The sequence below is a fragment of the Xenopus laevis genome, chromosome 3S (genome assembly GCF_017654675.1).
Source record: "Xenopus laevis strain J_2021 chromosome 3S, Xenopus_laevis_v10.1, whole genome shotgun sequence".
NCBI lineage: Eukaryota > Metazoa > Chordata > Amphibia > Anura > Pipidae > Xenopus > Xenopus laevis.
Window position 1 is genome coordinate 56,454,801 of NC_054376.1, and position 26,265 is coordinate 56,481,065.

General features: G+C 35.3%; 1 protein-coding gene across 3 annotated transcripts in view; it reads left to right on the top strand.

Moving 5' to 3' along the window:
• Window positions 1–26,265, top strand: part of fam189a1.S (family with sequence similarity 189 member A1 S homeolog) — a 333,221-nt gene that overhangs the window by 248,887 nt on the left and 58,069 nt on the right. For all 3 annotated transcript variants that reach the window (XM_018255499.2, XM_018255500.2, XM_041588328.1), the window contains exon 5: window positions 19,139–19,246. In XM_018255499.2, coding sequence (XP_018110988.1) covers window positions 19,139–19,246 — 108 coding nt within the window. The remainder of the gene's footprint in view (window positions 1–19,138; window positions 19,247–26,265) is intronic.

Sequence of the window (26,265 nt, forward strand, 5' to 3'; positions counted from 1 at the left end):
TCATAGTTTTGCAGGTTTTCCGGTGAAGCAAATTAGATGAGCATCACTCATCACTATACTTAAGGTACGGAGCACCAAATTACAGAAAGACCCAGATCCCAAATATTTTGGATAACTGGTTCCATACCTTAACATTTAGGGGCAAATTCATCAAGGATCGAATATCGAGGGTTAATTAACCCTCGATATTCGACTGGGAATGAAAATCCTTCGACTTCGAATATCGAAGTCGAAGGATTTTGCGCAAATACTGCGATCAAACGATCGAAGGAATAATTGTTTGATCGAACGATTAAATCCTTCGAATCGAACGATTAAATCCTTCGAATCGAACAATTCGAAGGATTTCAATCCAACGATCGAAGGATTATCTTTCGACCAAAAAAACTTAGCCAAGCCTATGGGGACCTTCCCCATAGGCTAACATTGGGTTCGGTAGCTTTTAGGTGGCGAACTAGGGGGTCGAAGTTTTTTCTTAAAGAGACAGTACTTCGACTATCGAATGGTCGAATAGTCGAACGATTTTTAGTTCGAATCATTCGATTCGAAGTCGTGGTCGAAGTAGTCCATTCGATGGTCGAAGTAGGCAAAAAAACACTTTGAAATTCAAGTTTTTTTACTTCGAATCCTTCACTCGAAGTTAATGAATTGGCCCCTTAAACACTCTGCTTGATGTGAAGGATTTCTTTGTTTTTTTGGTGTTACAAATTTACATAAAACATATTTTCCATCACATGGACCACATTTTGAGGCCTATTTATCACGCTGTGTAAAAAACACAACCAAATGCACTACAAATTACCATGTAGTGCCACATAAAAATGGCATACTTATCATGCTCTGTGTACTGATTTTCAGCAATTGCATATATCTGTGTAAAAATCCAGCATAAGTAAGAAGAGTGTAAGTAAGCAGCTGCTTGAAAATGTTATGGGAAAATACGGTGTTCATCCATTGCGCGTTTTAACAAAGCCACTTCCATTGGAACTTACTGTACTTGATGCTTGATATTTTTCCATTGACTTAAAGTGGTTTTGTACAAGCCCAAACAACCACAGCCCTTTACCAGAGTAGATCTGCTACTCCAAAGATGCCCCAGTAGCTCCCCATCTTCTTTTCTGCTGATTCACTGCACATGCTCTGTGCTGCTGTCACTTACCTGAGCTTAGGGACCCACTCACAATATACGGCGAATACAAAATGGAAATGTCACAGTACACGTACTTAATACAGACGTGGTCAGACTGAGTGCAAAAACATGTCATATGTACCTTACAAAACAAAAGCATGATTTGTGGAATCACAAACATTTTCCACTGGTAAAAATGCATATTTCGGAGTGAAATGAAAAAGTTATATGTAATTTTTTTAAGTAACTGAATTATTACAGACCCTTTATCTAAATCATGCTATACACATTTAGCACTCCTTAAATCGTAAAATGTACAAGTTTCAGTTATTGGCAAAGACACTATATTAATTTGAAAACTCTATATATAGATCTGTTACATGGGCTCTTTTTGGTACACAGAGTCAAAGATTTGCTTTTCATTTCTGTCTCTAGGCTCTGTTTTAATCAAAAATTGTCTAATCACTGCACATTGTTTATTCACATCAAAATACCACTTATAAAGCTCTTTTGCACAGACCAGAGAGCATAGAGCACCAGAAAAGGCTCAGAAGTGTCTGCATGAAACACCAAGGGACATCATTTTAAGCACTTTATAATTAAAAGTCACTAGAAACTATTACAGAAAATCTGTGAGGCTGATTCTCTCGAGCGCCTAGATGGCAAACTTGTAATTAGGTTTTTCTATCAAATTAAAGCATACCCTGGGATCAAACGAAATTGACCATAAGGTTATAACTATCAAACTACAAGCTGTGCTGAAATATGCTAATATGTAATTTTATTATTTTACTAGAGGTGCAGATACTCATTCTTTTATACGAGAAGAGAAATTACACAGGAGGAGTCGGCAGCATGTGAATTATGTGACTATGGGAAGTAAAAAAGTAGAAAAAAACATATTCAGGCCAGTTTATTTTCATTATCATGCCATCTGTCTTGCCTAGTTCCTCGATTCCCTTGCTAAAATATTCTATTGATTGTCAGTTGGAATTATAATAGACATAGAATATGTTTAGAAAACATAACATTGTTTGTTTTGTTTAAAATATTCCCAAAGCTGCATAGTCATCAATATTTGCTAAGGAATGAAATAAAATCGTGCGATTAAACGATTTCAGTGATCGATCGAAGGATTTTCCTTCGACTTCTAAAGACTTAGAAGGTCCCCATAGGCTAACATAGCACTTCAGCAGGTTTAATTTGGCGAATTATTGAAGTCTAAGTTTTTTTTAAAGATACAGTACTTTGATTATCGAATGGTCGAATATTCGAACGATTTTTACTTCGAATCGAAGTCAAAGTAAATTCGAAGTCGTAATATCCTATTCGATGGTCGAAGTATCCAAAAAATTAAAGGTTGATCAAAACTACATCACTTGTTTTCTTAGAATGATGAGCTTAGATGGCCACATAATGAGGTACAGTTAACTAATGTTGTATTTAAAAATCCACATTTGTCAACCATCTAGCTTTGTGTGTGGCCAGTTTTCATGTTGAGGAAAAAAGAAAGAAAGGGTTGCTCATTGGAGTCTACTAGCTGTTAAATGTAGAGCTTTGTCTGCTTGTGTTTAAACATAGACAAACAGAATGATGTATTGCACATAGAAACATAATAGTGTTTTAAATTTAAACAAAGTGTTAAAAAAGCAATTAGCATAATACATTATTTTCCTTTAGGGGTTTAGGGCTCGCCATGCTTTGTAGGAACAGGCTCCAGCAGAGCTGAAAATTTGCTTGTTACTGCTGACTGCAGGATTAAGTTATTGCGACCTCTTAGCATTTGCACTCAGATCCAAATGTCTCTGTAGCTTATTTCACTGCTGCTTTGAAAGCAAAAATTTCTTTGAACACTTTTACAAGGACAACCTGAATCAGTTTTAACCTGAAATCAAAATGAACTATTGCCTATTCTGTGTTTAAATTGATGTATTATTGTTGTGTCGTATCTGAGTATTAATTTGATATTCATTGATTTATTTTGGGGTGATGGGGATGGGGCAACAATTTGGCTGATCTGGAACTTGCAACATCTCAAAGATATACCACTGATGAAAGGCATTTTAATAATAATAAGCCTTGTCTTTCAAGACAGAATGTTGTATGATCAGAGATCTAGTTTATAATGCATTCTCTTTGAATGAATTTGTGTTTGATTAATGATGAGACTAGTTGTAATTAGCATTAAAAAGTATATTTCATTAATACCGTATTAGATCCATTTCTCTCTTTTACTTTGTATTTATCTGTGAATAAAAATAATGTTGATTGGAAGAGAGTATGTTTATTGAAACATTTTGTTTAATTAGATATTTACATTGTTTGTTTGAGATTATGGGATTGCGAACAAGAGCCAACAAGCCTCTCCGACGCCACAAAAGTTCAAGGTGAATGCCAGAAAGCTAGAAAAAATGCTTTATTGTGTGGGTTTTCAGGCTAAAATGGTTTTTCATATATGTATAACTGGATGGGAAAAGGTAGAGAGCAAACTTGTTTGCTTTGGCTAAATGTCTAAAAATGTACCACACTTGCCAGAGGGCTAAATAGATGAAATCACCCATAAAAGAAGACCAAAGACTAGTGACGAACGAAACTGCAGTGTATGAAACTATGGAAAATGAAATGAATTGGCAATCAATATAGGTTTATTGCTACATTTATTTTCTTATAGCAAATAAATTAAAGTGAAAGTGCAAATGCATTGGAGTCACTGCCCATTTTTTCTTGCGCTAAATGCGTTGTAGTCAATGGTTGTTTTTTTCCCAAGCAGAAAAGTATTTTTTTGGGCAAAACAAAATGTATAACAAAAAAAAGGATAGATTTGCAAAAAAATTTCACTCATGACAATGCAACTTTCTTTGAGAATCTGTATCAGCCAGAAAAATGTGCTCATTGCTACCTTAAAAAACAGTGCAACTATTGAGCTAAAAAATTTAAATTACCCTTCTCTATAAGGCACCATATCCACTCCCCACATAATTGAAAGTAAAAATGGAGTGCTGTAAATGCAGTGAACTCCCTATCATGTTGGCATAAGTATATAAGTGGGGTTGAAAAAGGCAACTTCACATCAAGTTCAACCCATTCAAAAAATCCCCAGAACATATACAGGATACAGTTTACTGTAGTCTTGATTATTATTTCTGAGAAGTTATTAAAAGCCATTTTAAAGGCAATAAGGCAATTTGCCTTTGCAATATCTCCCAGTAGGGTATTCCACTACCTCACATAGAACTCTCATCACAAAGAACAGTTTGTGCTTCTTCAAGTTAAAGTTCTGTCCCTGGTGTGTCACAAAGCGGCATCTTGTCCTTTGTTCTTTTCCAAAGCACAAATATATAATAAATATTAGATTTAACAACAACTGCTGTAAAATTGGAATTGTGAAGATGTTTATATTGGAGCTGTTCGTGTGTGTAGTACAGTATCTTATTTCTTGGATGAGCAGTTTGTTAGATTAACTATAAAACCACTTAATAAGTATTTACAGTTGAGAATTGAAAATGATAGTTAGCCTGCAGTTTGCGTACTGTGAAGTAAGTCAGGTAAGGATAATTTCTAAAAATATCAATAAATCAGCCTGATTAGTTGTAATAGATACAGAGACAATTCAAATGGCATAGCGAATGACTAAATAATTGAAAGGTTTAGTTTGACTTGCCAATAAAACACTCACCTGTCCTTTACCAATTAACACCTTCTAAGTGTACCACAATGCGCAATACAATTATAAATCCTTAAGAAGAAATTGCACTGAATAAAAAAAAAAAACATCTGTCCTTGAATGCAAATTGAAAGGTGTATGTAGTAATTTCATGGGTGAAAAAGCTTTACTGCTCATTATCTTTGTTCAGATTATTGTGATGTTAGAAGTCAAGGACATAATTGAAGTCAACCAAGGAGAAAGGAAAGTTATTTCCGCTACATCTCTAAAAATGTGATTTGGTTGGTGTTACTATTTAAGCTAGAAGTCTGCAAAATGAACTTTTTTTTTCTTTTAGTCATGAGACTATACTGTGAGCTTTACTATATATGTTTGTAAGGTGGACGTTTGATGTAGCAACTATCCATTAAACAGATAATTACTGTGCACTTATAACCTTCAAAACCTTCAGTGAACTACAGTGCCCTTCATACAGTGCCCTCCATTCTTTGTATGGGGGAGGAAGTCCAATTCCATCTGACCCCAAAGTTATTCTTGTCATTGTTGTGGCACAAAACATAAGTTGTGATGATGAAATGTGAACCAAATAATGGAGGCTGTATACATTTTGATTTTGTATTATGCTATGCTTTGGTGATTACTTCGGGTTACAACATAGACCATGGTAATAAAGCAATAGCTTTATGTGTCCTATCCCACAACTAAAGGAAATTAATTTCAAGGGCAAAGAAAATAAAACTGAGTGACTATCAAAGTTTCATTGCTGAAAATACAAAAAATAGATGTATTCTTTTAAGCCCTCTTGCCTGCTTCTCTATACAGTTTTCTCCAACCAAAGATGGCAAGGGTTATTTATACAGTCTTATTAATCCGTTAAAGGAAAACTATACCCCCAACATGAATACTTAAGCAACAGATAGTTGATTAGGTGTGTAACTATAGAGGAAGCAGAGCCCGCTCAGGGGGTCCGGGGAACAGGGGTGCCCGGACTGTACCGGACACCAAAAACCTTCCTCCGACACTGTCTTAAAGAAAGTTTTCTTAAAGTGATGGAGGGGGAGGAGTGAGGGACTGTTTCTATGTGTGCCGGGTCCCTTCAAAGATTTTCGGCGGGGGGCCCATCAAGCATGTGTTAGGCTGCTGTAGCAGATATCAAATTAAGTAGCATATTAAAGAATCTTGCCAAACTGGAATATATTTATAAGTAAAAATTTAATTGTGCATGATTTACCTTGAGCCCCCGTTTTCTGATATTCTCTGTGCTGCCTCTTGACCAGAAATACTACAGCTCTAACTGTAACAGGAAGAAGTGTGGAAGCAAAAGACAGAACTTTGCCTGTTAATTGGCTCATGTGACCTAACATGTATGATTTGTTTGTTTGTATGCACCGGGATTTGTAGGATCCCAGGGGGTGGCCCTTATTTTTTAAAATGGCAATTTTCTATTTATGATTACCCAATTGCACATATGATTAAAAAGTATGCTATTATGAAAATGGTTCATTTACATTAAGCATGAGCAGTTTTATGCAAAATATTTTTATTGAGACCTACATTGTTCTCAGATATACTTTTCTTTAACTCCATAGGGACTTTAGATAACCAGCTCTATATTTGGGTCTCCCACAAGCTCCCACTAGTCTTCTTGCTGCCACAGGGTGTTTCTCAGTCAATACAAATTAAAAAGCTGAAAGAATTAATAGCAAAGGCGGGCTTAAAGGTTTGTTTGGAATTAGTCCGCTAATGACATACTAAAAGATAATTTAAAGTTCAGCTTCCTCTTTAAGTGAAAGTACTTTTCACGGACCAGTGCTGAAGCTTTAGAAACCACCTCTAGATGCTGACACAAACAATCTCATAAATTTCACATATATTTATTACCTATTTACACCTGTAATGTATGAATGGATGTTTGAATGGAGGGACTGTGCTTTCAAAGACTTTTATCGTTTTGGATTTTTCTTCCAACAGTAAATGAAGTTATTATTATGATCCACTAAAACCTTATGCGGGCACTTAAAGAGAGCATTTCACAGTCAAACCTTTATACAGCCTGGACATGTTTGCAGTACTTTAATAATCTGAGATAGAAACCATTGCATTTATTTTTCTGCTAATGGAATGTGCTTTATCTGGCTTGTCTGTGTTCTGTTATGGCTGCATCCATTAGTTGGTGAGTGGCACTTACCTTCGCAGTGTGCCTTCCGAGGAAAAAGTTATTCTATCCTAGAAATCTTCAAATCTTCTTGCAAATCTGAACAGAATGCAAATATTTTTCTAATTTATAAAAAAAACTACTTTCTGTAGTGAGTTTTCGCCCCAAAGATTACATGCAATTTACAAAAATGTTTTTTTAATACTATCTTAGCATGATATTCTTTGTCCCTTAAGTGCTTACCTGCTGTGAGATACTAAACATGCCCAAGTTTTCCACCACTTTAGCAAAATATATTTTTGAAAAGTTATCAAAAATGGTTCCTGCTCAGGAAAAAGTTTAGTCTAATTGCAATCTAGGTGAAAGTCTTGCTTGGAAGAAATTATATTTTGTGACAGGTATTAAGTGTTATTAATAATAGCTGATTATTTTTTCAAGGAAAAGAGGTCTGGTATGAAGTATGATTCATGTTTAGAAAGCCATAGCATCCAATCAGATTTTATACTGCAGACAAGAAAATACTGCAATCTTCTAAAAGTGTTTAATAATTCTTTGTTTCTTTAGTGTAGGGTACTTTATTGTGTCAACTGTCCCTTTGTCTTACAAAGCAAAACACTTGCCAGTTGAATACTGTATATAACTGTACCATGCATAAGCATAACTTTTTCCCTACAACTACTAGTTACAGTAATATTATTGCTGAATGGTTGGAGCTTTGCTTAAAATCAAGTCACAGATTGTCACTGCCAGTAATGACAGTGAAGCATCATTTTTGCAATGATCATATTGATTACAGATTAAAGTAAGGTCAGTCATTAGGAAATGTGTGTAAGTGATTGAATCTGAACATAGAAAGAAAGCAAATCACATCTTGCTGGGGGGGTGGCAGCTATTCCATTTTTTAGATTAGCTTGGTACTTTTGGTTGAAGGACAAAATTATTGATCATAAATGTAGGCAATATAACATGCCAATGGCCTGCTGAAAAATAAGATTATGGTGATGGCTGGTGGGCCATGGAATGGATTTATATCTTGCTTTATAATCTACCATGTGCTTTACTTTCAAAATCAGCCTATGGTAGATCACCAATTCCAGAAAATAAAGTTGAAACTCATGACATGGCTTTAAACTGCTATTGAGGTAAACCTCAAACCAATGAACAAAAAGTTTGTCTTTTATTCATATTCACCTTCAACACTGTGGTCCCTTTACTTTAGGTAAGTAATGCCTAAAGGAGATCAACCTGCAGCCATCACTCGTTGGATGGAACACAAGGCTGTTTTTTCCACATCTCACTTAAAGGAGAACCAAACCCCATTTATCCCAAACCCCCACCCCCTCCCTTAATTGGCCCCCTTCCCTGCTTTCTCCCTCCACAGTACCTTACTTGAAAATATGTCCCTAACATTAACGCTGGCATATTCATGCAGAGTAGCACATCGGAGCTTTAGTATCTTCAGATCCTCTTCTTCTCCTTTGACAATCTTCAGGGCCTTCCCGAACATACGTAGTAGGCACGAATACCAGACTGGCCCCAACTGCGCATGTGCGAAAAACGATGTGTCGGCGCTTACTACCTCAAGGAGTTTGAAGATACTAAACATGCCCAAGAGCTCCACTGCTCTACTCTGCATGAACTTTAATGCCAGGATTGCTTTTCAAGTAAGTTACTATGGAGGGAGAAAGCAGGGAGGGGGGCATTGGGGATTTTTGATTAACGGGGGTTTAGTTCTGCTTTGATGTAGATTCATAAAATGTACTCTTGCAAAGCTAGTCCTATATCTGAGGATTGTCCTTCGAGGGAACTTACTCTTTTCTGGGCCTTTTTGACATCAGTCTCCCCAGCAGACATCCACCTGGGCCAGATAATGAAGGCCAATTGCTAAGGAAGTGGTCACTAACTCTATATGCCAATAAACAAAGATATCCTAACTAGATGCCTCAGATGCAGGTACCAGGACTTAGTAACTAGGGTATTTTATCTTGTAATGGATTTTCAGCCATAGGAACTGTTAACCTTATGGGTTCCTACAAGTGCAACTACCAATAAAAGCAAAGCTAATGCATATAATTATATATGGTTATACAAGATACTCTTTTCCTTGCTGACCATTTTGAAATGTGTCCTCAAGAGTAACGATGGGCGAATTTGCGGCGAAAAATTTGCGAAACTGCACCGGCGTCTCGTTTTTGATGCCGGCGTCCGTTATTTGATGCCGACACCCGTTTTTTGACGCTGACGCCTGGTTTTTACGCTGATGCCCGGTTTTTTTTATGCCGCCGTCTGTTTTTTTGGATGTTTTTTTTTGACGTCGGCGAACTTTCATCAGCAAATTTTCACGACCGTTTCATGAATTTATTTGCCCGGCGGCGAATTGCGCAAGTTCGCCGCGAATTCGCGCCTGGCGAATAAATTCGCCCATCACTACTCAAGAGCCTGGGAAAGGCTGATGAACTGTACCACATTGTGGTACAGTTCATTTATAGTACTCTTGGTATGTCTTTTCATGTAAGACTGCTGCAAGAATGCATTGTTGGAAGAGCAATGCTGTATTATATAGCAGTCACAGAAAACTTATGAATGGAAAAAGACAACTGTACATCATTCTTACTGAAGCTACATTGCCACCTTTAGTTGGTTTGCAGAAGTCTTCTTGAGAAGACAGATTAGTGGAAGCCCAAACACTAACACAGTGAAACATCTCAGATCTCACACTCTAAATGCATTCTACAAACAAAACAAAAGCATTTTCCGTTGTAAAAGAGTTTAAGCTTTGTATCTATATGGATTTTACTGAAATAATTGTGACCTTCCGCAGAGAAGCACATTTTTGCCTTGCTGTTTATCAGTAATTACCCCAGATGCTTGTATGTATGTGGAATTCTGATGTTTTTTCTTGTTCTCTGGTATTTAACCTCCCTTCCTTGCAGCAGAATTGCTAATACTTAGTTGAATTATATAGTAGATTGTGAAGCAGACATTTTTATTAACCTAAATACATGATGTAACATCATCTGCAAGGCTAAATATTCCTGCCAAGTTCAATTCCACCTCTTTCTGTTTTGAAAAATGAATGTTAAAGTAATAGAAGTCTGTTTCTTCATTAAATCTTTTCAGTTAATATCCATCTTTGCTCTTCCTATGCTAGCATCAGTACATTTATTTTTTGATTCACTTATTAAATACATCCAAATATACTCTGAAAAGCCAGATTTACCTTGCAATAAGTACTATTTATTTTGTGTAGTTTTGCTTTGACAGTTAATTATAAGGATAGTGTTTATTATTGTTTGTTAAGCAAAGGCGAAATAACTATAAAGAGAAAAATAACTATAAATTGTTTCCTGCACTGTGCTCTGTAGTGTTTATACACCAACCCTCTCAGATAAAAGAAAAGGCTGCATTGCATATTTCTCCTTATAAGACTTAAACTTATAAAGGAATATGCTGGGTGCTATGTTTTTTTTGCATCCCTAATTAATGTATCATTTACATTCTTATAGTTTTTACTATTATATGTATTTGTGTTAAATGTTTAAATGTTTTGTAATTCAATTGTCAAAACCTACAAAATGGAACCCTAACACTTACCTTAGGCTATAGTATATTGACAACATATGCAAGCCAAGAGTAGTGATGACTGAATCTGTCCCATTTCACTTCACCAAAAAATTAGTATAATGGTGAAATATTGCAAAATGCATTGAAGTCAATGGGCGTTTTTACACGTGCAAAATTTTTCTCATCTAAAAGCATTAAAGTCAATGAGCATTTTTTCTTATGGCGACTGTTTTTGTCCTAATGTTAGTCAATGGTTTTTTTTTCTTATGGCGACTTTTTTGTCCTAATGCATTCCGTTTTTTTCTTCTGCCTTGCCCCTTAATAATAGATTTCAGTTTGTTTGCTGTCCCATGACACCTTGCCATTCTGGGGGGGAGGTGGATTTACTAAAACTCAAAATTTTCTCATTTTTATTTTTAAGAAATCCTGAATAAACTCATTTCCATGAATGTCATTTTTCAAAAGATCCAAACTGAAAAAGCATGAATGGGAAAAAGTCACAGAAAAGTTGCGGACACTGCAACTTTTTCAACTTGATAAATGTGACTTTTAGGTATATTCAAACAAAAGCCAGTGTCAAAATCACCTGAGACAAGATTTTAACCGGTTTTAGCTGGAGTATTTTCAGATTCTTAATTGTTGCAATTTTGTTGGTTATAAAATACTAGAAAAAGTTGGGGGGTTTTTTCTGTGACTTTTTCAGGTTTTTGGCAACAAAAAGATTGACCCTAAAAAAGAAAGCAGCAGCTGCTATTGCTTTTTTATGTCTGTATAGAGATTGTATTTTAAATCTTCTACTTGCAATTCTTTATCTGGTGGCAATGTGAAAAGAGTATCTTGTATAACCATATATAATTTGTACTGCACTAAAACTTTTTTTACTAAAAGTCACAAATTCGAATTAAAGTTTTTATGTGGTTTTTTTCACATTTAAATCAAATGAGTTTTTGAGATTAGAGATTTTAAATTCTCAAGCTTCTTTGAAAAACTTCAACATTTACAAATTTCGAATATCGATAAATAGGCCTCTGTTATTTTTCTAGGAACAGGCATATAACTAGGCAATGACAATAAATAGAATCTATTTAATAATGAATTTGCACATTTTATTAAATCAACAGAAAAAAATATGAAAAAGAAAGTGTTCAGCCAGAGACTCATTTGTGTAAATAGCTGCATTTTATTTATTGATTTAAATCGCACTGTGAAATGAGCAGCTTGGTGTATACCATTATGTTAAACAAAATTAGCTTTTTATATCCAGATCAAAGGATATGAATAATCTTGCCAATTTGGTATACCAGTCTTTTAGAAGGAAAGCCTTTAACACCCTTTTAATTTAACTGCTCATTTTAGGAATTTGCATTGGTGACTTGTCTGCTTAAAGTTGTTTTATTGTTTATGAGACTTTGCCTGCATTCTGTTTTTAATTAATCCTAGCTCCAATTTCTCTAGAAACTGGGCAAAGGATGGATGTTTTTTTTTTAATTATCTGAAAGATCATAAAAGAAAGGAAATACAAAAGTATTCTCACTGGGGAAGAGATGCCAAGGTCTAAAGCCGGGTTTCAACAAGCATTACAAATTCTCTGAGCTTTTCAATCCAGCAGAGGGTAACATGAATTGTGGTTCATTGCAGATGATTTGAGAGTGTTTGAGTGTTTTACATTATTCATCTACCAATTATTAAAAATAAAAATTGATTAAATATGTTCAATAACAAGAAATATATTTGTTTGGATCTTCTGCTGTAAGATCATTTGAAACATATTCTACAATTATAGGATCTACTTTTATTAGGTAATGTTTTTTAATCGGGCTTAAAATTAAATATCTCACAGCACTATGTAGTGGAGGTTTATTTATTAAAGGTCAGATTTTAGTGGTTTTGGAAGTTTTGGAAACTATGACTAAACTCACAAATTCTAAATGCACGAATGTCATTGAATTTAGTAAAATATCTGAATATAAAAAGTCAGAATAAAAAGAAGCACTGAACAATGCAGTGAAAAATATGAATACCTCGAAAACCTCAAAAAAATAGCTATCTAGTTAATTCCTAGCAAAATAAAATCTGGAAACCTCTAGAATTCTGAATTGATTAAAAGTGGCCCAATAAGATCAGCGCCACTCCAATTTTTACTTCTATAGCACCTTAATAACTTTTACTTGGCAAAGTTTTGCATGAAAGCTTTTCATGTTTTTTACATATAATTTTACATTAATCTGTGCAGTTTTCTGTTAATTAAGATATCTAGTTTCATTTTAATAAAATTATACACCTCCCTATGCAATGGTATGCAAGTTTGATGATGAGTTGTGTGTGAATAGTAGGGATGTAGCGAACTGCCGATTTGGTGTTCGCGAACGCCGTTCGCGAACACCGGCAAAAAATGCGAACGTTCGCGGACAGTTCGCGAACTTCGAACACCCGCTAAAATCGTTCGATTCGAACGATCGAAGGATTTTAATCATTCGATCGAAGGATTTTCATTCGAATCGAACGATCGAAGCCATTGAATGCTTTTCATTCGATCGAATGCTTACAATCGTTCGAACGAATGGAAATCGTTAGATTTTTAGCGGTCGAAGGAATTCGAATGGTCGAATGGTCGAACGACTTGTATTCGAATCGAACGCGAACTCAAAATGCGAACGTTCCCAAACGTTCGCGAACATTCGGCGGACGCGAACGGTCGAAGTTCGCGCGAACTAGTTCGCAGCAGAACAGTTCGCTACATCCCTAGTGAATAGTGCCCCACCATGTTAGCCACTTCTTCTTAGGTGTTTTTCTATGCTGTGTTGTTAAAATGCTTAGAATCTGAGCAATACAACAAGACAAGCCTACTGTTAGAGATCTAGTAAGGGAATATATAGCACATTATGACGTTTCGACGACAGTGTGTCAAAACATGCTCGGCGTCTTGACGATTGTGCATCAAAACTTGTTGCATTAGAGTGCAATGTTAACACGTGATGTCAGCACTCTCGTGTTGGCGCAAAAATTGGCCTTAAATAGACGCCAGAGACCTGCAGCCATTGCCCGATCATAGGTTCAACTTGGGGACAGATTTACATATGGACGAATATCGAGGGTTAATTAACCCTCGATATTCAACTGCCGAATGTAAATCCTTCGACTTTGAATATCAAAGTCGAAGGATTTCCCGCAAATAGTTTGATCGAACGATTAAATCCTTCGAATCGTTCATTTCGAAGGATTTTAATCCATCGATCGAACTATTTTTCTCCGATCAAAAAATTGTTAGAAAGCCTATGGGGACCTTAGACTAACATTGAACCTTGGTAGGTTTTAGGTGGTGAAGTAGGGTGTTAAAGTTTTTTTAAAGAGACAGTACTATCGAATGGTTGAATATTCGAAAGATTTTTAGTTCGAATCTTTCGAGTCGAAGTTGTAGTCGAAGGTCAAAGTAGCCAAAAAAAACATTCGAAATTCAAAGTTTTTTTTTTATTCTATTCCTTCACTCGAACTAAGTGAATGTGCCCCTTGGTGTGTTCCTGGTTGTGTTATTCAACTTTTCCTGACTCTGATTTCCTGTTGTTGACCTCAACCTGTTTATCGACTAAGAACCTTGCTGCCTGAACTGACCTTTGCCTGGATACTTCTCAGCCCCTTTGTTACCGCTATCTGTGTTGGTGCCAGTTGCTTTCTCCTTGGTCTGTAATTCCAATCAGAGCCTTTGGGCCCTGACAGTGAGTAACACTGAGCCATCAGCAATACCTTTCTTCCCTTTTTAGACCTGCCTATGATTCTTCTTTTTTCATGTTGAATAAGATGATGCAAAATGACCATTTATAACAAATTGCCAAAAAGGTGCAGCTTAATTATATTTGTGATGACTCTTTGCTTAAAGAATCTATAAAACGAAAGTATTAAATGAAAACCAGCTTTGCCCTTTTCCAACATCCTAAATTAAATATAAATAGTCTCTTTTATCCCCAATCAGAATGATCTTATTTAAACACTTAAGTGCCCAGGCTTTGTCTCTTCCTTCTCTTAACCAATTCTCAGTAGGATTTTAATTAAATGAATATATTTACTGTCATATATAATTCAGGGAAAGGTGGCTTTCAATTTCATAATTAACAGGGCAGATTTAATGAAGTAACCAGGGCTCAAAAGGAACCACAGTCACGGTTTTGTTTAAATAAAATGTTATTTTACAGAAGCTCATTTCCGAATTCATATTATAAACTAATTATAACGTTATGTAAAGTTGTTTTTTTTGTTACCTGCTCAAATATGAATGCAGATACAGTATTAAAGGTGTAAGGAGTATGCACTTTTTTGCCCTTGTCTCTGGGGGAATGTAATATTAGGCAAAAATTGTTCGCAATGTTTGCAAAGTGAACAATTTTGCCGTTGCAAACACTTTTTCCCTCACGCGACAGTAGGATATCGATTGCAAATTTGATAGTTTGCAATAGTGCACAGTTTATGTAATAAATCTTCTTAATGAAAAAGTTATGTTTGGTTCAAAAGTTTATGCCACCTTCAAGCACGTGTTGAAGGTTCGCAATACGCAATTAAGATTCATAATGCAATAAAAGCCTAATGAAGAATATTACATTGCATGTGAATTTTTATTCCCAAATTTGTTCTCTTTGTAAATTTTATTACATTTCTCCCCTTTATGTATTATGTAACCCTGAATCTAGTACTGACACATACACATTTTTGGGCACTATGGATTACTGCACCTGGGCATAAACTACTGACAAAGAAGTTTGGATGTATATGTAGTGTCCAGCTGTGCCAAATCGAACCCTTAACAGTCACGTGACTCTGGCCAGCAAAATATAACAATGTTTTCTTTAAATTGATGAAATTAGAAAAAAATGAATTCCATCAAGTTTGAACAGGCAGACTAGAATTTAAGCTTGAATCGATATCCAGTGAAAAACCTTTGTAAAGGTTTTGGTATTTAGTCATATGTAGAAATGATGGATTTGGTACAGTCTTGATTAAAACAAACCCAACTCATTGGTGATTGGTGCTATTTCAAAGATTCAACTAAAGTAACATATGACACAACAAGGCTAAGTACTGCGATTACTTCTTAATTAACTTACTATATAATGAACCAAACTTAAATTTGGTTACAAATCATGGTCAATAATGATTGGAGCATTCTTAGCCATGCATCCATTGGGGGGGGGCAGCAACTCAAATGTTTGTGTGTGAAAAAAAATTATATATATATATATATATATATATATATATATATATATATATATATATATATATATATATATATATATATATAAATTATCTTCAGACCAGCACTCCCTTTAAAAAACTTGGTAATTTTATTGTTGCATAGTATCAAATACCCGACGTTTCGGTCCACATCAGAGATCACCTGACCAGAAATACTATAACTCTAACTGTAACAGGAAGAAGTGTGGAAGCAAAAGACACAACTCTGTCTGTTAATGTGACCTAACATGTATAGTTTGTGTGCACAGTGAATCGTAGGATCCCAGGGGACGGCCGTTATTTTTTAAAATGACAATTTTCAATTTATGATTACCCAATGGCACATACTACTAAAAAAGTATATTATTATGAAAATGGTTTATTTACATGAAGCAGGGTTTTACACATGAACTTGCTTTATGCAATTTATTTTTTTAGGGACCCACATTATTCTGGGGGTATAGTTTTCCTCTAACACCCAGCATGGAAAAAGGACCAAATGTGGAACGAAACATCGGGTATTTGATACTATGCAACAAAATGGTCTGAAGATAATTGATACATACACAATTACTGTTCACCCTGCCATTAACAGCAGCTTTGGAGTGCGGATACTCATTGGAAAGTATATATATATATATATATATATATATATATATATTATATATATATATATATATATATATATATATATAACTATTTATAATTTATTCTTTTAAGAATGTGTCCATATGTGTGTGCTATATATAAAAAATAGGATAAAGTAATTAGAATGAACCAAAATCATTTAGTTTCCATGAACAATAACTACAAAATAGGTGATTATTCCAGGTAACGAAAACTAATAATGCTATTTTTTGTGGTATATATTATGCATCCCTGCTGGGAAAAAAAGTGCATGTCACTCCTACATGGTACAGAATGTTTGTTTTGTGACTGCAAAGGCATGAATGTTGACTGAGCCGGCTGCTATTGTGTTAGAATAAACAATAATTTAACAATAGTTTTAGGAAACATGAAAGCATTTACTGGCAGGTTAATGCCTGTAGAAAACGCAGAGCTTTTAGACAGTTAATTTCAATTAAATTGCTCTAAATTTGACTGAATAAGAAGTTTTGATAAATAAATGGATTTTGCAATTAAAAATAAAAAAGTTAAGCCTTTGGATATTAAAGTTTATCGTATAGCGTAACCAATAGATGGAAATTTTGGTGAGCTGGACTTTACAGTATCTAATAAATCTCATAAAAAAATAAAAGCTGGTTTTACACAAAAAAATTGGTTGCATGGGCAATTAGTGCCTCATTTACTTCATGGCCAATCATACCTCAATAACTCCACTGTTTTGGCATGCCACATTTAGAGGCACATTTATCAAAGGTCAAATTTTCGTATTCATGTGAGTTTTGAAAACTCCCATGAATTTTAAATTGGACCAATCAAAATGTATTGACAAAATCAAATTTTTTTCAACTCGGATGAATGGAATCGACCCGAAAACTGGAATTGAATTCAAATTGAATTAGATTCTAATTTGAAAATCAAATGTCAGGAAGGCTGCAAACAACTCCTCTCCCAATGACTAGGTGGCGAATAGTTGAATTCGAGTTCTTAAAGGGCCAGAGTATGATAAATCTCAAAAATATAATTAGATTTTTTTTTAAAAAAATGGAATTGAATTTGAATAACTCCCAAGTCAAATTTTTACAGTTTTGATAATAAAAAAATTCAAACATTTTGAATTCGAATTTTCAATTCGACACTTGATAAATCTGCCCCTAATACAGTAATCCAGAGATAATTCTACTGTGAGCACACTACCCCATAGTGGGGGGCTTAACACAAGTTCAAACATGTTACCAGTCAAGCATCTAGAATAATTGAAGAAACATTTGTTTGAAAATAATATATTGTCAAATTGGGTCTTTCCATAAAGCATTGCAGTACAAAAAGATATAATCTAGGAATTTTACAGGGGCAATTAACAAAATAATAATTTTTTTGATTGTTTATTGAGGGGAAACAACTTGCTTAAGAGAGGACGTTTGCTTGTAAAGAATACATGTATTCAATAGAGAACACCACTGTGGATACATTTGTATTGAAAATGTATAGGTAGAACAGACTTTAAAGGGGTTGTTCAGCTTTAAATGAGCTTTTATGATGTGAAGAGTGATATTATGAGACAATATGCAATTGGTTTTACTTTTTTATTACTTGTGTTTTTTTTAGTTAGCTTTTTATTCTGCAGCTCTCCAGTCTTCAGAAATTTGGTTGCTAGGGTTCTATAACATACTAAATGTTAACTTTAAGGTGAACAACCGCTGTAATACATATGGTGCTTATTTCCCATTGCGCAGGTTGGGGGGGCTTAGGTGCAGCTTCTTCATGTAACATAGCTTAATCTATATATCTTTTACACAAAAATACAATATGTTGGCAGTTCTGCATGTTCAGTAGAAAAAAGAGATTTAGGCCACTCCAAAACTCACCCCCTGCTTGTTCTTCTTAGTGTAGTTCCATTTTTTATTCCAGGTGCTCTGCCATTAATGTTCCCACTGAAATAATATTTGCTCAATGAATAGAAAGGGGGCATTCCGGTTAAATAAGAAAGGTAGTTTATTCCAACAGGTCACTGACCAAGATCACCTGATACTTGAATGAAATATACATAATATAACAGAGATCTGAATTTCATTCAAAGGTTCATTTCTCAGCTTACAGCAAGATGGCTCTCTTTTGGAGTGTATTGATGTTTTTTAATTAACACTGTTTTGATTTTAACAGCATAAATAAAAAGAACTTTTTATAATTAGTTACTTATATGGTTAAATCTTATGTATGTCATATTCTTATGAAAAACCTGTAGAGGCTGCTGTTGCACAGCGTATTTAAGGAAATTACACAATTGCACCTGTAAGCCTATGATTAAGGGAGTTACTCCCGAAACGCGTCAGGTGATGTTGGTCAGTGACCTGTTGGAATAAACCACTTTTCTTATTTAACCAGAGTGCCACATTTCTATTCTTTGAGTAAATTCTGCATGTTGTAACAAAGATGAATTTTTATATTTCCAGTTGCACTTGGTTTTTCTAAAGATTTGTCTTCCTGTAAGTCATTTTTGGAGAGGGAATTACTTTTTCCTTGTTTTTCCTTTATACGTATGTATTTAGTGTTTATTGCACATGAACATTTCTCCTGCCAGTAATGCATTGCAACACGTTGAAGACCTTAAATCTTACTGTTAATGGGTAAAGTTCAGAACTAGATTAGAATAATTAATTTTGCACTGGATAGATGCAAATGACAGCAGTTATTATCAGGCCAATTAAAGATCTTTGCAGTCCTGCTGCATACATTTCAAAGATTAAAAACACTCTAATGTTGTCTGTTTATATCTTTACAGGACCTTTTGTTCAGTGTGTGTGCTCTGAATATTATCTCCACTATTGTTTGTGCTTTGGCAACAGCAATGTGCTGCATGCAGATGGTTTCTACTGATGTCCTGCAGCTGGTGAGTAACCCTATCATTACACCTCTTTCTTGTTCAAATCATTGAACGTTAATCCCAGTGCCACATTTGTCCATTCTGATGAATTGTTATAACCAGAAGATGCCCATGCAGTGTTCCAAATATCCAATACACCTGTCTGTAAAACACATAGGGGCAAATTCACTAAGCGCCGAAGCGCCGAACGCTAGCGTTACTTCGCTAGCGTTACTTCGCTAGCGTTACTTCGCTAGCGTTACTTCGCTAGCGTTTGGCATTTTCGTTACTGCGCAAATTCACTAACGAACGCTGCGTAGTTTCGCTAGTGTTACTTCGCACCCTTACGCCAGGCGAAGTTTCGCTAGCGACGTAACTACGCAAATTCACTAACGCGCGCAGTGTACTGAACGCTACCTTTTACGCTAGACTTCCTTCGCCACCTCAGACCAGGCGAAGCGCAATAGAGTAGATAGGGATTGCTTCAAAAAAAGTCAAAATTTTTTCTAAGTCCCAAAAAACGCTGGCGTGTTTTCTACATTATGGGTGATAGGCTGAAAAAGATCGAAAAATTTTTGTGGCTCCCCTCCTTCCCCCCCACATCTCCTGACTCATGGCAACTTACCTAGACAGTGGGCACATGTGTAGGGCAAAATAAAAATTTTATTTGATGTTTTGAAGCTTTTCTAGCCATTTGTAGTGCTGATACGTATTCCTCCATTGAAATTTGAATTTGGCGCCGTATGCAAATTAGCCTTCGCTAGCGAAACTTCGCTTTACTTAGCGAATCAACGCTAGCGCAACTTCGCAACCTTACGCTACCCCTGAGCTCAACTTCGGATTTTAGTGAATTTGCGAAGCGCTGGCGAAACTATGCCTGGCGAAACTACGCCTGGCGAAGTGCGGCGAAGTGCGGCGAAGTTACGCCTGGCGCAACTACGAATCTTAGTGAATTTGCCCCATAAGGTGAGACCAAATGCAAGAATCCAAAGCAGCCAAAATGGAGACCTCAATTAAGGGGGGAGAAGAAAGGAGATAAGATGAAAAACATAAGAGAATTAGGAAAACGAAGCAGTGGCTAATAGAATGAAACACAGCCAATCAAAAGAAAAGCATGAAGAAGGTTATGAAGAAAAGGGATGCTAAAATTTGAAAAAATAGACGCTGATATCAAAAGTCAAATGGAAAGGGGAGAAAAGAGCAGAACTTTTCTTATTTTTTTTTTTCAATAAGGAAATGCATGGTCACAATTCCTTGAATTAGCATACACATAATATTCCACTACCAACAACACACTAGAAGTTCTATAAGTTCAGCCTCCCTACATTTAGGGGGTTTATTTATTAAAGTCCGAAGGCCAAAAACTTAAAAAATTCGATTTTTTAGTACAAAACCCAAATTTTTAGTGGAAAAAATAATTTTTCCAGGTTTATTATACCCAGATGATGGAAAAAGTCCAAATCTGAAAATTTGGCATCTCAAACCTACCGAGACTGTATATAAGTCAATTTGGAGAGGTCCCTATCCTATATGGAAGTTTCTGTGGTCTGCCCTGGAATTATATGCATGTTTTTTTCCAGCTGCCACCCTGGTTAAATAAAATATCACATATTGTTTGGCACCATCTGCCCTTTATAAAACATAACTTCAGCTCTTCATTAACAACCAACCTGGTCCTGCAAAAACATTCTTTTCACGTATTTCTTTAACCCCACTTTAAAACACTGTCAGCTTTTTACCCACCTCTGTAAAATAAATTGTCAATTCTTCTCCTACTCTCAAATATCCTTAATAAAAGTCAACTGTCCTCCAACTGTCACCACACTCATAGTATGTGAAGTAAGACATAATCTTTAAGCCATTCTTTCCATTTCCTATTTCTATAATAACAATAGTGTGACCACAATTAGACAATGTCAACTGTCAGCTCTTCCTCCACTGTATTATAATTATTATTATTTTACATCTTATAATTATTATTATGTTTCATCTTCCACTACTTTCCAACTGGTAACATATTCATTCTAATATAGAATCAATTATTTACATTTTCAGTTAAACTGTACTATGTAGTGTTTAGCAGCAGCCCTTTTAATAAATTGTATGATGTTGGATTTATGTTTATTGCTATGCAGCACTACAGACATTAGAGGGCACCCTCTATAGCAGGCCAAAGAGTGTCCTAGGCACTATGGTTTGCAGAAGAGACCAGAGGAGCTATGATACAATACAGTAGCATATTTGGTGCATTGGTCACAGGGACTGATATGGAATAAATGAAATATGTTGTTGTCCCTGCATACATGTACAAAATGTCCTACAGACTTTGTAAGTATGGCTAAACTTTTAGTGTTAGCACCAGGAAATATCTCCCCCTTGCAAATATCTTTTAAATGTAAAACATTTCCAAAACATTTCTACTTTATAGCATTTCATACTGTTTTTAGGTTAAATAAAACACATTGTATTCTGAAGACTGTGTGCCATATTAAGGAGACTGTTTTGTCTGTGTTTTCTCTTCTAGTCTATACATTAGAACACTGCTCTTAATATCCTGGTGTTTGTTTAGCTACTCAGCTAAGAATTCTTCTTGCCCAGCATCTGCCTTAATTGTTTCTACAATTATTGTAATTTCTTGCAGCTCCCAAATTACAGTTTAGTGGTGACCAAATGAAGGTCATTTTATTTATTACCAGTTTGTCCATTTATTTATTACCAGTTTGGTGACCATTCTTAATGGATTAGGCATTTTGCATTTGTTGCATCTGGTGTGAGCTGGCCTGTCATGCTGTTAGATGGAAATCTTTGGTGCAGAAGATGTAATAATCAAATGTTATTTATGGTTACCCAGCTTACAACAGATCTTGTTATTTGTGGTTATACAGCTTACAACAGATCTTGTTCTAGTCTTGCCTCCATTTCTCTGCCACCCATTGGTGCTTTACAAATAAATTATTAAGCATTGCACTCAAGGTTTATTTCAGTAAATATTTTGTACATATGGCTAAAACACAAATAAAATTACTGAAAACAAAATACTGAATACTCTTTTTCCATGTCTGAAGGTGCCAGAATACACCGGCAGTTTGCAACATAAATAATTGTTTCCATGGGGACAGAAAGAACTCTGTATACTCATTAATTAATACATTACATAATTAGTAGGCAATCTGGAAGAACTGGTCACAAGTCCCCACCCCTTACCATGTCTTCAACAGATATATGTGATATAGTTTAGACTATACATTTTGCAACTAATGTTGCCTTGGTCAGATTACTGCATATGTGGGAAACAAATCCCATGTAACATGTTCCAGGAGTCTCCATCAAACTTGGAGGCAAAAAAAAAGTCTTTGTTCTTAAATACCATTTGTATTTGCCTGTAACTTGTCAAAGCAATTGCTTGTGCAAATTAAAGGGCCTATATTACCTATACCTATATACCTATATTACCTGAACTGGAGGTACTTGAGCTAGAGGGCTGAGCAGGACTTTTGGAGCCATGCGGTTGGACAATAATATTAAGTGGGTGGGGCTCAATATGCAAATACAGAAAGAAAAAAAATGTGCATGTCTTTGCCCTCGGAAATCTCTGTTCAGGGAGAAAAGCAAGCTGCACAGGATTAGAACAGGTACTGCATTCAGTGACATGACTTTGGCATTGCATAGACAAACTAAGCAACAGGATGCTGAGCTAGGTAAGGCTGAGATTTTTGTATAATGTTGTTTTAAGGCTTTCCTTCTCCTTTAATTGCCTTATTAATATTTATAAACAATTTTATGCTATAAAATTGACTTCAGAAATAATTTGTGGTTAACACTCCTAGACTAGACACAGGACATTTTGGAATCCCTGTTGCCTTGTAAAACCTTAGATACCAAAGATACCAAAGATCTAAAATTCTACTCACCAACAGAGCATTCTTTTCACTTCATTGTTGAACATATTACTTAAGGATTTATATTAAATAGCATAAACCCAAAAGTGCCCTAAAGTATTTTTGAAAAATACAGGTATGGGATCCGTGATCCGAAAATGTGATATTCATTTGCATGCAACTTTTGCAACAAATGCGACTGTAGCTATTCTAGTTCTGACTAATATTGCCTCCCTTTGTAGGGTAGAGAGGTCATCCCCATGTTTCTAAAAAATAGAAATTAATTCATGCATAGAAGCTGCAATGATAGAACATTTTCTTGCAACAATAATTTTTAAGATTTAACTCAATGCCTCAAATGCTTTTTAATTTTGACAGCTAGTGGAATCCTGCTGGTTAATCATGTATAAGGATTGTAACAGAGTCTATGCAGTCCTCCATCATTGTAAAGATAAACACCCAGCAGGAAATACAAGAGCAAACTGTAGTTATTTTGCAATTTCATAAACTGAAGGCTATTGAAGAATTCATGTTTAAATGTGACCTTATATATATTATATTATTTTTATTTTGGAAATGTGTAAATCCTTCTGTACTGTTACATTTTAGAGAATGCATTTGGTTTGAAAATAATAGTGTTCAGTATAGTTTAGTAACTGGACACAGCAGATTACCTTTCACTTTCATAATAATGAACAAAATGGTTTTATCTTTTGTAAATCGTGTGCCAGAACTCTATCTCCATTTTTATTCATCTTTCTCAGTGTCATAAAAGTAAATAACTAGCCTTCGTCCATAATGAGGCTGCATCATATGCTGTGCTATTATCATAGCAGTTAGCAATAGTGAATTGTATAAATACCTGAATAAATGACAGATACTTAAGGTGAACATAATCAAATGATAAAAAAAGAGAAATGGACAGGTATCTTTAAAAGCTGTTGTTAAAGGAAAACTATACCCCCAAAATGAACACTTAAGCAACAGATCTCTTGCCTTAACCCACCATTTCGTGACTCTATCTGTGCTGCCTCAGAGATCACCTGACCAGAAATACTACAACACTAACTGTAACAGGAAGAAGTGTGGAAGCAAAAGGCAGAACTCTGTCTGTTAATTGGCTCATGTGACCTTACATGTGGTTTGTATGTGTACACAGTGAATCTTACGATCTCAGGGGGCGGCCCTTATTTTTTAAAATGGCAATTTTCTATTTATGATTACCCAATGGCACATACTACTAAAAAAGTATATTATTATGATAATGGTTCATTTACATGAAGCAGGGTTTTACACATGAGCTGTTTTACCTGTGTATCTTTTAATAGAGACCTACATTGTTTGGGAGGTATAGTTTTTCTATAAGCAATGAACCTCCAGCTATAATTGCATATAAAAGTTGCAAGGATGGGGCCAATGAGGGAGCAAATTAGATAGCCCTTAGTTTTGTTGCATTTTCCTACCATTTCTTTCTACCATCTCTTTTAATCTATTGTCTAATAAAGCTCCATCTGTTCTAGATAATAAATGTCATCTGAGAAAGAAAGCCATGATTTTTTTTTTATCTTACCATTTTTATGGACAGACAATCCATAATTCAACAATAAACATACTGAATAGGAGAAAAACATATATATAGAAATATTAGAAATTAGTATAGTTCACAAAAAACAAAGTAGACTGTTACATACCAGAAGCATTAGTATTGTATTTTTGCCACCTAAATATGATCATCTAAGCAGCACAAATATCAGTTACTAAGACCTTTGCCTTTTGTTTACGAAAAATGTATTTACAATATGTGTTTGTAAGTCTTGTCATTCTCAGAATAAAGAGGCTCGCATCTTGGCTTCAATGATACTTAAAACTCTTATTGAGCTCCTTTGGTTTAATGTAATTGGAGCTTATTATACAAGTCATCTAAGTAAATCCTTCCCTGACCATGTTTATTAAAAAAAAAAAAATTCTCTGTACTGTAATCTCTCTGGGTTTCTAAAGAAAAAAATGATTTGTTTATGAATACTGTTTTTCTTCCTTTTTTATCTTAAATGAAAAATTACATTTGAGAGTGCATCATGTGTAACATTATTATGAACACCTTTATAGTGTAGCTCTAGCTGCTTATACTGTGGCCTCTAGTAGAAATATTAGCTACAAGCCTCAAGAAACACTTTTTAATAAGCAGATAGCTCAAAGACTTTGTGCTTCTCAAAAGGACTGGATTGGCACAACAGTATTGCCTCATTGGGGATCCTTTTGGCAAATATTAATCACAATCTCATGCTGGATAAATTAGTGCATGTTTCCCCTAAGCATGAAGTCATGGTTGAAGAGGTCTCTCTTTAAAAACCTAGCTGAATACAATACTTTAATATCTGTTACTCATAAAACATTGATAAGTAGTTTTTTTGTCATTGCAGATTCTCTCATTATACCAAATAAACCCCAAACAACACCTACATTGCATGCTATTAAGCTATTTTAGTTTCTGAATGATCTCATTCTCTGTCTGTCTCCTAAATCACTGGTCACTGCAGGTGGCTAGCCAACATGTCATTGCAAATAAATATTCCAGCTTAAATTGGTCAACTTTAGTCAAATGACTATAAAATGACTGTGTTGCACCAAACTATAAATGCCATGCTGAACCCTAATCTTACTAGTTGCTTATATTTTATTTTACAATGCAGACTATAAAAAAAACTGTGCATGATTGCTAAACGTATTGGTTATTTATGTTTGAAATCATGCAGGGGGATGCACACTTTAACACACTGTAACTTTACACCAGCTTTAATGTCTGCAACTCAGGGATCCTGTAATGTATAGATATATAGATTTTTACACTGTGGGGCTTGTCCTACTTGGCTCAAAAAGTAGTAAATGATGACGCTGATAAAATTCGTGTGGGTTAAGATGTGGTGTAAAAACCTGTTTGCTGACCCAGATATTTAATTTTCATCAGGATGGCTAAAAAGATTATGTTTCATACAGGGCAGCTCCTGCAATGAGTCAAAGTGAGAACCTTGCCTCAGACGGCATGGAGCGGCCAGTTACCAGGGGTGGCAAAAAGTATCTTTAAGAGTTTTTTAACATGGAATTCGGCTCTGCTAGTGCAGCGAGCGCAATATCGCTCACTGTACTAGCGATGTGGCCCTTCCATGACCT